The sequence below is a fragment of the Uranotaenia lowii genome, chromosome 2 (genome assembly GCF_029784155.1).
Source record: "Uranotaenia lowii strain MFRU-FL chromosome 2, ASM2978415v1, whole genome shotgun sequence".
NCBI classification, from domain to species: domain Eukaryota; kingdom Metazoa; phylum Arthropoda; class Insecta; order Diptera; family Culicidae; genus Uranotaenia; species Uranotaenia lowii.
The window spans coordinates 67,310,572-67,327,962 of NC_073692.1; the positions used below are offsets into that span (position 1 = coordinate 67,310,572).

At 33.3% G+C, this 17,391-nt stretch overlaps 1 protein-coding gene across 1 annotated transcript; it reads left to right on the forward strand.

Annotated features, from left to right (window-relative positions):
- The first annotated feature begins 296 nt into the window (after positions 1-296).
- LOC129741505 (uncharacterized) lies at positions 297-1,186 on the forward strand. Its single transcript, XM_055733247.1, has 2 exons — positions 297-842; positions 917-1,186. The coding sequence occupies exons 1-2, from the start codon at positions 297-299 to the stop codon at positions 1,184-1,186; spliced, it is 816 nt and encodes a 271-aa protein (XP_055589222.1).
- The last annotated feature ends 16,205 nt before the right edge of the window (positions 1,187-17,391 follow it).

The following is a 17,391-nucleotide window of genomic DNA, read 5'->3' on the forward strand; positions in this document are numbered from 1 at the left end:
CCTGCCGAGAGTGCAGATTCTCGAAGTCATCGTGAAATGAAGGCTTTGCGGCAAGAAGTTGTTTATCTGGGGTTACCAGAAATCATCGTTCGAGAAAGCAATATGCTGTACATTCGCATGCTGAGGTCATCAACCACCAGAATGAACAAATAGGTAGATTTATCATCGATTCTGGTGCCAGTCAGCATATTGTGTGGGACGAGAACCTGCTTGAGGGCGTTCGAAATCCTCCAGAGCCAGTTGAGATCGCTACAGCGAAGAGCGGAGAAATACTGAAAGCTTTCAAAACTGGAACAATGCATTTGAGCAGAATAATTGGGAAGTCAATTGTTCCAATTCTACTGTTGGATGTACTTGGGATCCCAGGTTTGGAGGACAACTTTCTTTCGGTCAGAAAATGCACCGAGAATGGGAAAAGAGTTACTTTTCTCGGAAAGCAAGTACAGTTTTCGTTTTCAGGGGAGGTTTTCGCCCGAGGAAAACTCCTGAACAGCGAGTACTGCCCTGATTTGTTGTTGAAGCCCAATCGAAGCGATGTTGTTCACGAACAGCTGGTCATCGACAAGAATGTTAAGATCCCACCCGAGGCCTTCACATCTGAGCGGTTAGCCGATGTGTACGAGCTAGAACATCATCCTACACTCGAGAAGTTAGCCGACGTGTGCGAAATTGAAAACACATTCGAGCGGTTAGCCGATGTGCCTGCTGATCCCGATCGCACTGTGGTTAACAGTGTGGTTGTTGACGATCACGGCGAGAGCAATAACGAGAGCAGCGAAGAATTCCCGGACGATGACGATGATGACCAAGATTCCGTCACCCCTGAACCGAACTTAGACGAAGTTAGCGAACAAGAGGGACTACACAGCGCTACGTGGCTAACGTAGCTGCTGTTGTTGATGAGGAGCTACCTCAGATCATCTTGGAGCTAAAGCGCCGGGACGACTGGGATTCCTGGAAGGTCGCCATCGACGAGGAGATGACAGCCCTGAAGGAGAACAAGACTTGGGAACCGGTTAGCTTGCCTCCGGGTCACAGGAAACCCATCCTGAATAAGTGGGTGTTCACCGTGAAGGACGATGGTCGTTACAAGGCTCGATTGGTCGCGAAAGGATGTTCTCAAAGACCAGGATTGGACAACTGGGAAACATACACTCCAGTCGTTCCAGATGGAGAGCGTTCTTGACGTTGGCGAACGAATACGACATGGTCGTTCATCAGATGGACGTCAAAACTGCATTAAAAATTTAGAAGAAATTATCTTCATGCAGTTACCAAACGATGACGGCGGTAAATCGAAGGTCGTTCGATTACATAAAAGCCTTGAAGCAAGCGGATCGTGCTTGGAACCGGTTTGGTTTGAAGCTTGGTTTCTATCCGTTGAAGAGTGACTGCTGCGTTTATCGATCCTGTAAGCGAGAACTCACCCACATCCTGTACGTGGATGACATCCTGATTGCCAAAAAATACGTTTCAGAGGTTATCTGGATCAAGACCGAGCTTGGAAGGCTATTCCAGATAAAGGATCTTCTGGAATTCCAGACTTTCTTGGGGATAACCATCAAGCGAGACTTCCCGAATAGCGTCATCGAGATTGCGCAATCAGGATACGTTGAGAAGGTTCTGCAACGTTTCGGTATAGCCGATTTTAAACCCGTAAACACATCGCTTGACACAAACGTACGCTGGACGAAGCTGAACGATGGTGAGGTTATTACCGAACAACCCCTCAAAGAATTGATCGGTTGTCTACAATATCTGGCGACATATTCGAGACCAGTTATCTGTGCTGTGGTTAGGGCACTGAGCAAATACCTGGCCAGCCCGGTGGACAAGGCATTGGCAAGGCCTGAAGCGTATTCGGCAATACCATCGAGGTACGACCGATACGGCGTTGGTATTCCGCAGAAACGCGAAACCTGAACCACTCATCGGATATGCTGATTTTTCTAACGACTCCGATGATCGAAGATCTGCATCAGGTTACGCTTACATGATCTTCGGAAATCTTATTTCGTGGTCGACGAAACGTCAGCTGAGATCGGAGCCCTTTGCCATGCGGTCAAAGAAGCTTTGTGGTTAACAAACTTCCTTGGTGAACGGAGGTGTGGTTAGCACTCCTTTCACGTTAATGGAAGACAACATCCTTTGCATTCAGTATCTGAAAAAGGCGTGGACTCATCAGCGGATGAAGTATCTGGATGTGAAGTATGCATCCATCAGAGAGATCTTAAGAAGCGTTCAGCTATCTTTGAGACACATCTCTACTGACCATCAGCCAGCTGATGCGTTCACGAAGGCGTTATCAAGGGCGAGGCACGCGAAGGTGTTCAGCATACTCAATCTGCGAATTGAGGAGAGGTGTAGATACTTACGGTTTCGGCGGATCCACATTGCTGCCGATTGCAGCAGAACCAAAACATTGTTTGTTTTGGTTCCTCTTGCTATTTCCAATTCGCAATCGAGAACAATACATCAATGATTGCTGATAACAGGTGATGATGATAAACGCGGTACAAATGTTTACATCGTCACACGGTTAGGAGAGAATACTCAAATTGGGTTTGTGGTAACACAACAGTGTTGCCAGATATTCTGGGTAAGAGTATCGAAGTACTCATTGAGAAATTGAGAATTCAAATAGACGTAATATGAGGTAGACGTATCTCGGAAGTACTGGATAAGTCGCCTTGTAAAACATGGACCAGTACCTCAATAGCAGTATTTTTGCCACTGCCACACAGCACGTAATGTTGAATGGATCTGTTCCAGTGCAGAAAAAAATTCATGTTCGATTATCAGAACAAATTTTTAAATTTGTTAAAATTCGCTTTTCTTTAACGAAAAGATTCAGGCTGTCCTCTCAACTCGCCTGCCCTCTAAACTCGCCTGAAATGTCTATCACTATGCTAAGGTCGTCCTCTCAACTCGCCTTTCAATTTCAAGCTGTCCTCTCAACTCGCTTGAAATTTTTATCGAAAAAGTTCAGGCTGTCCTCTAAACTTGCCTTCTCAATTTGAAGCTACTCTCTTAACTCGCTTGAAATTTCTATCTATATGCTCAGGCTGTCCTCTCAACCCGCTTGAAAGTGTGAACATGGTCAAGTTATTCTTACGACTCGCTCAACATTTAAGTTTTATTCTTTTTTTGAAATAAAACTTGAAGAAGGCCTAACATTTTTTTCCATCTATTCCAGGCTCGGCATTTTTCATCATCTTTAAAACACATTATTTCAATTTTAGTATCCTACATCACTCGGGAAGTCGATTCGAACCACCTCACTTGCTCCGATAAACCGATTCCCATAAATCATAGCTAATCAAACAAGACAAATCTTTGGCGAGATTTGTTGCTTTCATATGTTTTGGGCAGAAAACAAAGCCTAGTTGAAAGAGAGAAAAAAATGACACAATTCCGCCTCAACTGTTTACAAATTGAATCTGTTTCAGGTTGGTTGATTTCAAACGGACAGGTGAATTATCTGTTTTCGGGGGAGGCTGATTACTGTCGTTAATCATTATCAGGTAGAGTTGAACACCCGAAAAAAATCGATATTCGTTTCAGCGTCTCATTCTACTATTCCGGAGTGCTCCAGTTATGATCGCAAACGGTTTAGTTTTGGAACCGGATTAGACGATAGTTTGTAAGCTGGCTCGTTGAAAGCGAAAAAGTGAAATGAGATGTAAATTTAATATAGATAATCAGGATTTGTTGAGGGTCTTAATCATTCGGACCGGAAAATTTATGTTGGATTAGAGGCTGATCCAAAGTGTTCAATTATCTGATAAAACCAAATTATTACATTGTTTCATAAAAAGTGATACATGATTATGAACAATGTCTTCCAGTTTTCAAAACATCCCATAGTTGATGTTGACTTTTTTGTTATAATAAAAGATTGAATCTAATGTCAAGTTTTGATCCAATTTTTTGATCAAATCCTTAAGACATAAAATTCATATAAAAATCAGCATATAAAAATACTTACAGAATTGATATATTACTAGGGGAGTTCAGTTCATATCAAAACAAAGGATGATCTCATTAAAAATCTAGATACATATCAATTGAACATTTAAATTATCTTTCGTAATGATAAACAACTTGAATATGAACCGATCGTTACGAAACATCCTAAAAAAAAATAAAAACAAAAACAAAATTAGAGTTTGTCAATTTTTTTTTAGATCATCACCCATGTCGATGATTGCTCCCTCAATCCCATCAGCATGAGCTATCGTGTTTCACTTTCTTCCCAGAACAACCTGTTTACACTTGTCCAGAAAATATTCCCACGCCGCCAGTTTCATCTCCCGGCTTCGTTTCTCAATCACCGAGAGAAAAAAAAAAGGCCCGGAGAGGTGTCATTATCCCCAAATTTGGCCACCCCGATCCCCGGTCCAATCAAATGCCCGAAAACGGGATGTTTACTTTTTCTGTTTTCTGGTCCCAAAACAGAAAACATTATCGATTTCCGTTGTGTTTTCCAGCAGTCAGTGCCAGTGGGTATAAATTGTCTGTGAAAAATAAACACACCATCATGCGACTCCCAAAACTACCGAGAGCTCAAATATCAATTCAACCCTCAACCAGTCCAGCGTTTTTAGCTGGTACCTTCAACGAAAACATCGTCGAAAATTGATCCGCGTGGAAATCACCGTTTTTGAAGACCGTATATGAGAAATGGGCAGATGATGATGATGAGAGAAATACAAACGAGTAAAAAAACTGTATTAAGTAAGTCACCAGTCATCAGTTTCGGCTAAATAATAGCCGCAGGAAATGTTTTCTCTCAAATGTCTATAATTTTGGGCTCATAAATTTTTGAAATTATTTTAAATTTTCTCCAACACGACAGGCCAGCGGAGAATACCTGTCATTCCATTCGATATTTAAATCAACCTGACCAAGCGAACCGCATCGATCGATCATGTGTCATATGATGCGGACCCATTTTTGTGCGCAAGGTGCCAATTTTATAAAATACTATAGTTTAACCAGCGATATCAAATGGTAATTGGAGGAAACACCATGATTATAAATGATTAAGGTTGTGTTTTGCACGTATCATAGAGATTATTCAAAAATGTTGCTCTCCACCGAATTTCCAATAAACAACTTTCTGTTTACGTGTAACATAATCAGCTTGAATATTGTTGGTATTTTTCACAACCTAAATGGATTTTTTCATAAATACATAACGTTATATAAATAAGAAGAAATTTTCAATAGCTTTGACGCAAACTGTTTTTGTAAGGAAATCAACAAACCACCTATGAGAGTTTTTAAAAATTTATAACAGTATTAAAAAGTCTGTGTAATATAACAAAGTGACTCAAACCAATAACACTATAAATCATTAAAGATTCGATATTCAAATCTGAAGTTTTTTTTACAACAAATTGCTCTTAGTCACCAAATTCTTAAAAAGCAAAAACCTGAATATTGTGACTTTTAACACAGTGAAACTCAAATAACTTTAAAACTACTTGTAAAAACTAAATTCTTTTCTATGCAAAATTAAGCTCAACAAGATAATGCCATTATTTTTCGATAAGAAATCTTAATCAAAGGTACAATTTAAAGAAGATTGAATATTTCAAATTATTTCTTTAGAGAATTCAAAAAATTTCAGGAATAAATTCAGACAGTCTCATTTTTTTAAATTTCCATTTCCACGCTTTATTAAATTTCTCAATTTATCGATTTATTTTTGTCACTTTTGTCATTTTTGCCATTTAAGTCTTTTATTTCTTTTTTGTCATTTTTGTCATTTTTGTCATTTTTGTCAGTTTTGTCATTTTTGTCATTTTTGTCATTTTTGTCATTTTTGTCATTTTTGTCATTTTTGTCATTTTTGTCATTTTTGTCATTTTTGTCATTTTTGTCATTTTTGTCATTTTTGTCATTTTTGTCATTTTTGTCATTTTTGTCATTTTTGTCATTTTTGTCATTTTTGTCATTTTTGTCATTTTTGTCATTTTTGTCATTTTTGTCATTTTTGTCATTTTTGTCATTTTTGTCATTTTTGTCATTTTTGTCATTTTTGTCATTTTTGTCATTTTTGTCATTTTTGTCATTTTTGTCATTTTTGTCATTTTTGTCATTTTTGTCATTTTTGTCATTTTTGTCATTTTTGTCATTTTTGTCATTTTTGTCATTTTTGTCATTTTTGTCATTTTTGTCATTTTTGTCATTTTTGTCATTTTTTTCATTTTTGTCATTTTTGTCATTTTTGTCATTTTTGTCATTTTTGTCATTTTTGTCATTTTTGTCATTTTTGTCATTTTTGTCATTTTTGTCATTTTTGTCATTTTTGTCATTTTTGTCATTTTTGTCATTTTTGTCATTTTTGTCATTTTTGTCATTTTTGTCATTTTTGTCATTTTTGTCATTTTTGTCATTTTTGTCATTTTTGTCATTTTTGTCATTTTTGTCATTTTTGTCATTTTTGTCATTTTTGTCATTTTTGTCATTTTTGTCATTTTTGTCATTTTTGTCATTTTTGTCATTTTTGTCATTTTTGTCATTTTTGTCATTTTTGTCACTTTTGTCATTTTTGTCATTTTTGTCATTTTTGTCATTTTTGTCATTTTTTTCATTTTTTTCATTTTTGTCATTTTTGTCATTTTTGTCATTTTTGTCATTTTTGTCATTTTTGTCATTTTTGTCATTTTTGTCATTTTTGTCATTTTTGTCATTTTTGTCATTTTTGTCATTTTTGTCATTTTTGTCATTTTTGTCATTTTTGTCATTTTTGTCATTTTTGTCATTTTTGTCATTTTTGTCATTTTTGTCATTTTTGTCATTTTTGTCATTTTTGTCATTTTTGTCATTTTTGTCATTTTTGTCATTTTTGTCATTTTTGTCATTTTTGTCATTTTTGTCATTTTTGTCATTTTTGTCATTTTTGTCATTTTTGTCATTTTTGTCATTTTTGTCATTTTTGTCATTTTTGTCATTTTTGTCATTTTTGTCATTTTTGTCATTTTTGTCATTTTTGTCATTTTTGTCATTTTCGTCATTTTCGTCATTTTTGTCATTTTGGTCATTTTGGTCATTTTGGTCATTTTGGTCATTTTGGTCATTTTGGTCATTTTGGTCATTTTTGTCATTTTTGTCATTTTTGTCATTTTTGTCATTTTTGTCATTTTTGTCATTTTTGTCATTTTTGTCATTTTTGTCATTTTTGTCATTTTTGTCATTTTTGTCATTTTTGTCATTTTTGTCATTTTTGTCATTTTTGTCATTTTTGTCATTTTTGTCATTTTTGTCATTTTTGTCATTTTTTTCATTTTTGTCATTTTTGTCATTTTTGTCATTTTTGTCATTTTTGTCATTTTTGTCATTTTTGTCATTTTTGTCATTTTTGTCATTTTTGTCATTTTTGTCATTTTTGTCATTTTTGTCATTTTTGTCATTTTTGTCATTTTTGTCATTTTTGTCATTTTTGTCATTTTTGTCATTTTTGTCATTTTTGTCATTTTTGTCATTTTTGTCATTTTTGTCATTTTTGTCATTTTTGTCATTTTTGTCATTTTTGTCATTTTTGTCATTTTTGTCATTTTTGTCATTTTTGTCATTTTTGTCATTTTTGTCATTTTTGTCATTTTTGTCACATTTGTCATTTTTGTCATTTTTGTCATTTTTGTCATTTTTGTCATTTTTGTCATTTTTGTCATTTTTGTCATTTTTGTCATTTTTGTCATTTTTGTCATTTTTGTCATTTTTGTCATTTTTGTCATTTTTGTTATTTTTGTCATTTTTGTCATTTTTGTCATTTTTGTCATTTTTGTCATTTTTGTCATTTTTGTCATTTTTGTCATTTTTGTCATTTTTGTCATTTTTGTCATTTTCGTCATTTTTGTCATTTTTGTCATTTTCGTCATTTTTGTCATTTTTGTCATTTTTGTCATTTTTGTCATTTTTGTCATTTTTGTCATTTTTGTCATTTTGGTCATTTTGGTCATTTTTGTCATTTTTGTCATTTTTGTCATTTTTGTCATTTTTGTCATTTTTGTCATTTTTGTCATTTTTGTCATTTTTGTCATTTTTGTCATTTTTGTCATTTTTGTCATTTTTGTCATTTTTGTCATTTTTGTCATTTTTGTCATTTTTGTCATTTTTGTCATTTTTGTCATTTTTGTCATTTTTGTCATTTTTGTCATTTTTGTCATTTTTGTCATTTTTGTCATTTTTGTCATTTTTGTCATTTTTGTCATTTTTGTCATTTTTGTCATTTTTTTCATTTTTTTCATTTTTGTCATTTTTGTCATTGTTGTCATTTTTGTCATTTTTGTCATTTTTGTCATTTTTGTCATTTTTGTCATTTTTGTCATTTTTGTCATTTTTGTCATTTTTGTCATTTTTGTCATTTTTGTCATTTTTGTCATTTTTGTCATTTTTGTCATTTTTGTCATTTTTGTCATTTTTGTCATTTTTGTCATTTTTGTCATTTTTGTCATTTTTGTCATTTTTGTCATTTTTGTCATTTTTGTCATTTTTGTCATTTTTGTCATTTTTGTCATTTTTGTCATTTTTGTCATTTTTGTCATTTTTGTCATTTTTGTCATTTTTGTCATTTTTGTCATTTTTGTCATTTTTGTCATTTTTGTCATTTTTGTCATTTTTGTCATTTTTGTCATTTTTGTCATTTTTGTCATTTTTGTCATTTTTGTCATTTTTTGCCATTTTTGTCATTTTTGTCATTTTTGTCATTTTTGTCATTTTTGTCATTTTTGTCATTTTTGTCATTTTTGTCATTTTTGTCATTTTTGTCATTTTTGTCATTTTTGTCATTTTTGTCATTTTTGTCATTTTTGTCATTTTTGTCATTTTGTCATTTTTGTCATTTTTGTCATTTTTGTCATTTTTGTCATTTTTGTCATTTTTGTAATTTTTGTCATTTTTGTCATTTTTGTCATTTTTGTCATTTTTGTCATTTTTGTCATTTTTGTCATTTTTGTCATTTTTGTCATTTTTGTCATTTTTGTCATTTTTGTCATTTTTGTCATTTTTGTCATTTTTGTCATTTTTGTCATTTTTGTCATTTTTGTCATTTTTGTCATTTTTGTCATTTTTGTCATTTTTGTCATTTTTGTCATTTTTGTCATTTTTGTCATTTTTGTCATTTTTGTCATTTTTTTCATTTTTGTCATTTTTGTCATTTTTGTCATTTTTGTCATTTTTGTCATTTTTGTCATTTTTGTCATTTTTGTCATTTTTGTCATTTTTGTCATTTTTGTCATTTTTGTCATTTTTGTCATTTTTGTCATTTTTGTCATTTTTGTCATTTTTGTCATTTTTGTCATTTTTGTCATTTTTGTCATTTTTGTCATTTTTGTCATTTTTGTCATTTTTGTCATTTTTGTCATTTTTGTCATTTTTGTCATTTTTGTCATTTTTGTCATTTTTGTCATTTTTGTCATTTTTGTCATTTTTGTCATTTTTGTCATTTTTGTCATTTTTGTCATTTTTGTCATTTTTGTCATTTTTGTCATTTTTGTCATTTTTGTCATTTTTGTCATTTTTGTCATTTTTGTCATTTTTGTCATTTTTGTCATTTTTGTCATTTTTGTCATTTTTGTCATTTTTGTCATTTTTGTCATTTTTGTCATTTTTGTCATTTTTGTCATTTTTGTCATTTTTGTCATTTTTGTCATTTTTGTCATTTTTGTCATTTTTGTCATTTTTGTCATTTTTGTCATTTTTGTCATTTTTTAAATTTTTTTGTTATTTTTGTAATTTTTTTAAAATTTTTGTCATTTTTGTCATTTTTGTCATTTTTGTCATTTTTGTCATTTTTGTCATTTTTGTCATTTGGTCATCTGAAATTCACATACCGCCCTTAGATTTTCACTTTTCTTTTTTCGCTTTTTGCTCTTTGCTCTTTGCTCCTTGCTCTTAGCTTTTTGCTCTTCGCTTTTTGCTCTTTATTTTTTTCTTTTTGCTCTTTGCTCTTTGCTCTTTGCTCTTTGCTCTTTGCTCTTTGCTCTTTGCTCTTTGCTCTTTGCTCTTTGCTCTTTGCTCTTTGCTCTTTGCTCTTTGCTCTTTGCTCTTTGCTCTTTGCTCTTTGCTCTTTGCTCTTTGCACTTTGCTCTTTGAATTTTGCTCTTTGATTTCTGCTTTTTAGGTTTTGCTCTTTGTTGTAAGCTTTTTTTTGTCTTTGTTCTTTGCTCTAGAGCTTGTTCGATTATTTTTTTCGGTCATCATTTTGTATCAGCAAATTGTTGTTTATGAATTTTACCAATTTCTTTAACAAAGATTAAACCAGGTTTTATTCGCAGGGTGTAATATCTCATGACACACATACTACCTACATCTTAAGAAAATTAAACGGCGAATTACTGCTCAAACTTCACATCCTTCGGATCTGGTGTCTCATTAGCCAACCGTGTCCAATCATTACCACTGAAAGGGCCCACGGAGTTTCAATAAATAATAGCATATTTATCAAGTTACTTTGCAAGGGATGCTGGCGGGCGGCCAGTCTCATCAGATACAATGATGTTATTTGCTAAATGACCTGCCCAAACATTGACCAGCTAAAGCTAAAGCTGGAGGACGCGCCATTGTCCGGCAGCTCTCATTCGACACAATGAACCCTCTAAAGATCGACCCATCATTCGGCAGTCATTGATTCATTACTGGAATCGCTGCCGGGCTGCCTTTGCCAGGCATTGTTTGGCCAAAAGTGACCGGGCGGCTTCAACGAATTCGAAGAACTCATTTCTGGAGACGCCTGCGCAAAGTGATTCTTCTCACGCCAACTCAATTTTTGCCCGAGCATTTCGTCGGGTTTTGTTGTTTTGCTGATGAAAGGCGGTATTATTGCGCGTATGTGGACGGAAACAACCCAAACAACAAGTGTTGAACTGATGTAATCATTAATATTGATGGTCTCGTAAGTGGACTTAAAATCATCAATTATGTTTCAGGAAGTAGCCAGCAGATCAGGGCCTTAGACCTCGGACTCATTCAGTTCCTTCAATGTTTCTCTGACTCACGGCAAGGTTTTGACATATTTTTCGAACCAACTGATTGATACTTTCATCAGAAAACGAAAATGCAGGGTACGAAAGTAATTAAAATTCATTCGCTGCGGGCTGATGGTATGCCACAATATTTTTTTTTCGCCAGCATCTGAACGATGAGTAAGGTTCAGGACCGAAATTCACTTGTCAAAACTGCACACCTCATGCATAACTGCACGGCGGACTTGAGAGATTCATCTTAAAGGGCATAAAGGCAGAAAAAAGCCACATTTACAGCCATAAGTTGCTTTTGGGGTTAGCTCATTGGGAGGAAGGTTCCTTTTCATTCAAGACGTGTAAAGCGTTTTCAGGACGAAATTCGTTCCACGTACTTCACCTACTTTCGCTTACTTTGGCGGCTTGTTTCAGTTCAAAACAGTGATCTTGCCGGGACATTGCTGTATATGGAAGATGGGGTTTATGGCAATAAACGGGCTTTATTAAAAAACTTAATCTTATTGTCCTTGATTAGTCCCTCAAAATTTAAACTTGTCTACAAAATAAATAACCATAAAAACTAAATATCAACTTATAAGCTGAAATTAGGAACTTTAATCTTTAAACGTTTTTGATTTCTTTCGAACGACTTCATTGACGTCTGCCAGTGAAATCCAACGCAAAAAGCAAAAAACAAAGAGCAAAAAGCATAGAGCAAAGAGCAAAAAGCAAAGAGCAAAGAGCAAAGAGCAAAGAGCAAAGAGCAAAGAGCAAAGAGCAAAGAGCAAAGAGCAAAGAGCAAAGAGCAAAGAGCAAAGAGCAAAGAGCAAAGAGCAAAGAGCAAAGAGCAAAGAGCAAAGAGCAAAGAGCAAATAGCAAAGAGCAAAGAGCATTCAATTTCACTTGATGAACCCATGTTTTTTAATTAGTATGAAACTGAAACCTGTTCAACCAAATCAAGGCAAATCCAAATATCAATGTGATGAATTCACGATAATCAGGATACTTTGTCTGGTAAGTTCATCTGATGATATTAATAGTTTTATCGAAGTTTACACAGTAAAATGCAATGATGTTAAACTTCGCTAATGTATATTCGGAACTGATATTTACTCACCTTAATTTGCATATTTTCACTTGCCCTTCAGACAAGCCGAAACAAAAGACATTTTCAAATTGGCATGCACACCATGGAATTACATTAAATCAATTATAGCTTCTTGTTGTTCTTGAATATAAATCGTTTATCTTTGCCCTCATTAAATTAACCACAATAAAAAACGAAAGAAACAAATCAACAACCGGGCCTCACTCAATGAACTGACACAAAAAAAAAAGGAATTTCACAAATGAAACAATTCACCAGAAAACAAAAAACGAATTCCTCAGTCAACAACGACAGAAGCCGCGCGAGAAGATAAGAAGAGAAAAAAAAAGTTTAAATGACTACTTTATTAATCTTCTTCAGCCGGGGCAACATTTCATTTTCATCCCCTGGAGATATTCCAATTCCGTTTGCATTGGGCCCCCGAAAATCGTCCGCCCCCCATAAAAAGTCATCACCGAAATTGCACTCGACGCGTAATTCAATTTGAAATCGACCGACCGAGAAGGAAAAGGCCAATGCAGGGAGGCCCTGCGAAATGAACCTAAATGACCGGTACCTAAATATCTACCCGGGAATGATACCGAACGATTTCCGAATGGAGCAGTGGTTTTTTTTTCTCTGGAAGGCGCGTTAAATTGCACACTCAAGCGACACGCACTCTGGCTGAGATCGCTGGTTTCTTCTAGTTCGCGGAATGAAAATGATAGGGTTGCCAGAGTTTAGGATCCGTATGGGCCTATAGCCAAGGAAGGCTCATGTCATCTAATAAATTAGACTTCAATGGATTTGTAAACAAACGATGATTTTTATTGAATAAAAATGTAAGCAAGTAAGTTGCCTCTTGAGCCGGTGTCCGTGAGCACAAGAGAAAACATAGAACACAGTTATACTGGATAATTTTTATCATTGATTGTCCGCCAATTGCATCGTTGATACAAAGTCGCGGACATAAAGATGTTAAAACGACTTTGATCGGAAAAAAATTAAGATAATCGTACAGATCCTGTAAAATTTGTTTCTTCTAGTATCAATTTTTTCTTCGATTAACAATTCTGAAGTGGTTGTTCTTAAATATTACCATTAAGTTTCTATATATAATATTTATTCGACGTCGACTCATTAAACATTTTATATGTGGACTGTCAGAAATAACCTGTGTGACCTGTGTCGTATACACATCGCGGATACAAATGTTCTCCAAAATGCGTTAAAAATTTACTTTTTTAAGTCTTTTTTTTTACAAACTAGCTGACCCGTTGTGCTTTGCTACACCTTCCGCCCCGGAAATAAATGTAATTTGTAAAATTTTTTTCAAATTTAGATTTTAGAGAGCATTTTTTTAAATCAAACCTCATAATACTTCAGAACCAACAACTTTGAAATGAGAGCTGCAGCTGCAGTTCTGAATTGCAATTCAAAGATGGTATATATTATTTACTGAAACTTGAACTCTAAACTCGTTTTTCAAGATCTGAAATTTGTACTCTGTACCCAAAAAAAAACCTTTTTAAATATGGTCCCTTCTTTGAAAAGCTCTTTATCTTAAATTTACATGGGAGCTCTCTCATCTTTTTCAATCTTGTCCCCCACTGCTTGAAGAAGGTAGGCAAATTAAACCGGCTCGATACCCAAACAGCACTTATCATGGTAATGAAAAATATATTAAATTAGTTATGTATTAAATACAGTGCAAATTTCTTTTTTTTTTTAATAAATTTACTACGGTAAAAATATATATATTTAAAAAAAATATCAGTTGCATCACTAAATAAGTTCTCAGCGTTTTTTTTTAATTTTCTCTTTGAAAGTCAAATATTCAAAAATGTTGGCAAAAACAAATTTCTAAGTTTACATTTGTCCCGTATATTGAGGCAAGTGTCATTGCAAAGCTTATTTACAGATGCGTCAGAGTAATGGCTTTAAAATGGATTTAATACGAATTCCTGCTTTTTGTTCTATCAAGTTTCACTGATATATCTGCAGTATTCTTGTAATATAAATTTATGTTTGTTACTCCACTTTTAACGAATGCTGTTCAAAGGGAATGACCTTCATTTACAAAGACATTAAAGAATTTTCAATAACCGCTTCAGTTTCAACATTCGGAATACCCATTCTGATCTTTCCAACATATTGAATCATTTTGAAGATGAATTTCTTAAAAGTTCGACGTTTGCCCTTGCCCCACCGTGTAAGTTGACAGAAGGGAATATTGTTTTTAACATTTTAAGAGTATCCTAAAAATTTCTCTTAAAAATTTTGCTTCCAGTTGAATATCAGTTCTAAAATCTCGCTTTTCAAAAACGAAGCGGATCAAAAGTGCAGCCATGTAACACAAAAACACTTTTCATGTTAAGTACGCACTTGAATTGGTATGTAAGCAAAAAGTACGATGGTTATTTCAGAATTATTTCAAATAAAAAGCTCCCACCTTCATTTCTAAATTCGTTTCAGTTGTGTATTTGGGCCGAAGTAACAATTTCTAGAAGAAAACATAATTTTTAATTTTTTTCAACAGAAAAAGTTGAACGTTTGAACATGTTCTAATGTTCCTTGAATGAAAATTCGAATGCTACCTACATTAACATGAACTAAATATGGAAGTATTTTTCAAATCTTTAAATTGGTTTTGATTCGATTGATAAAATACCAATCCGTGTCACATCTAAGCGTCATTTATTACCACGTGCTGTGTACAAATCTAATAAGCAAGAAAAAACACATCTAGGTTGCATATCGCCCCCACGTATTTGAGAAACAGGCGCCTTATTGTTAAATTTTCCAGCAATCAATGAACAGTGTGCTTTGGTTACTATCCTCTTGCGACGACGTTTGCTCGCCCATGGAGACGAAAAACAAACCCCTCAAAGAAAATATGCTTGGTTGAGAAATACGCGCCAAAATATTCCTACTGATCAGTATGCTATGCCTGGGTTACTTTCCTTTTGCGACGCCTCGACCATAGAGACGAAAAACAAACCACCCAAAGGAAAAAAAAATCTCAAGAAAATGGATGTCATGACTTTAATTTGTTTCCAAAAACTACAAATTTTGTATGGAAGCTCCCCTTCCCTTAAGTCGGATGGAGTTTTGACTATTACAGAAACCATCCCCGGCCTCAAAAACCCTCAGATGCCAGTTTTGACGATGATCGGTTCAGTAGTTTCCGAGTCTATAGGGAACAGACAGACAGACAAACATTCATTTTTATATATATAGATAGATGAAGCCCTTAGAGATAAATAAGTAGATATATGTGCGAAAATGATCGATTCTGGGTAAATAACGCCACACAATTTTTCATACTTCACACTTAATATTTTATTTTTTTTTTTTCAGATTTTTAAAATTTGATTTAAGTAAAAGAAATGCTTCTGAGCTTTAAATTTTAAAGTTTCTGTTTATTCAACAACTTTGTTGTAGCACAACGTTTTGACATATGTATTTATGCTTTGGAACATATCAAAGATGTTTGTTCTGGTAGAAAACTTCATAGCACTCTTAATTTTTACCTATTATTAATTTTGGAACAGGGATAACACTTTTGGTTCCTTTCATCTTGAAAATCAAAATTTCTCGTGGTTTTTGAGAAATTTGATGAAAAATGATGACAAATATGACAGTAAAATGTAAAAAATTTAACAAAATAAGAGAATAAGAACAATTAGAAAAAAAACAACAACAAAATTACAAAAATATGACAAATGTGATAAAAAGATGACTATGACCATGACCATAAATAACAAAAATATGATACAACTATAGCAAAATTTAAAAAAATTGACAGAACATTTCGGACAAACAAATTGCGATAATCTAATTGAATTATGACAAAATAAACCAAATGAAAAAAAAAAAAACAAAATAACGACATTAATTGACAATAAAATGACATAGGTAATTTTGACAGAAATATTCGCGAATTTTTGTAAAAATTTGTGTTTTAATTTTGTTATTTTTTTGTAATTTTTTTATAATTTTTTTGTCACTTTTGTCATAAATTAAGTCACTTTTTTCAGTATTTCGTCATATTTTTTTCTTACTTCTGTCACATTTTTGTCACATACTATTTTAAATACACAATAACAACAAAAATTGACAAAAAATTACATGATTCTGGCAGAACTTTTTGTGAATTTTGGTCATAATTTGTTTTTTATTTTGTTATATTTTTGTAATTTCTCTCACATTTGTCATATTTTTGTCACTATTGTCATAAAGCATGCCATTTTTGTCAGTATTTCGTCATATTTTTTTCTAAATTCTGTCAAATTTTTGTCATATATTTTTCTGACATTAATCATTGAAGTGGTTTATAAATTGGCCATAGTATTATTAGATTGATGTTAGATTATTGTAAATTTTGTAGTTTGAAATTTTTAGTCTTTTTTGCAGTGTTTTGTCAAATTTCTACTGGTTTTGTCAAGTTATTGTCAAAATTTAGTCATATTTTCATCGCATTATCATATTTTCCATAATGTTATCATCATCATAATTTTTATCAAAGTTAGGTTATGTTTTCTTTATTCATGTGATTTTAAGTCATTTACAAGTTGATTGGATGTCACCACCGAGGAAAAATGACCTTAAAAAGGGAAAAAAGACGCCGCCATATGGCGTACCATGGCGTCAGATAGTGAAATTCGACTTGTACTCATTTATCCCTTTTACCCGATACCCATATGGTGAAGGTTTTATGCAATTTTCAGTCATTTTTAGAATTTTTAGGATAAGCGAAAACTGTCATTTTGGACTTCAAAATGGCATCCAATATCTATTTTCTGACATCCTCACAAGGTCGTGTACAGTGTATTTAATTTGGATTCCTCATTTTCATATCCACTGCGGGCTTGTTTCCATGGTTCTATTATTCGCCTCAATGTTTTTTTATATCAAAATATTTTTTAAAAGATTTTTTGTCGGCCATCAAAAACTTACTTCAACAACTACAAATTCAACCGGTGATTGAACATTTCACTTTGCGGTCACTGTTTTGGTTCGCATTATTTTGGGAACGAAAAAAGAGCATAATAATCGTTTGTTAGTAACTTCTGAATTTGTTATTGTAAATGGATGAAATTTTCGGTGATAAAGCTATGATCATTTAGAATCCGGGCACTTCATTTCGCTGATAGCTACATTTTCAAATTTCGTATATGCTAAACTCTGGCAGCATTGTTTGGGTTATAAATGGGACTATCCTACCTATTTTTTTTTTTTCAGATTTTTAAGTTAACTTGTTTTTGAGATATTTATTATGCGAAAAGATATGGTAAAAATTATATTGCACAATCACTTCGGAGATTTTCCATT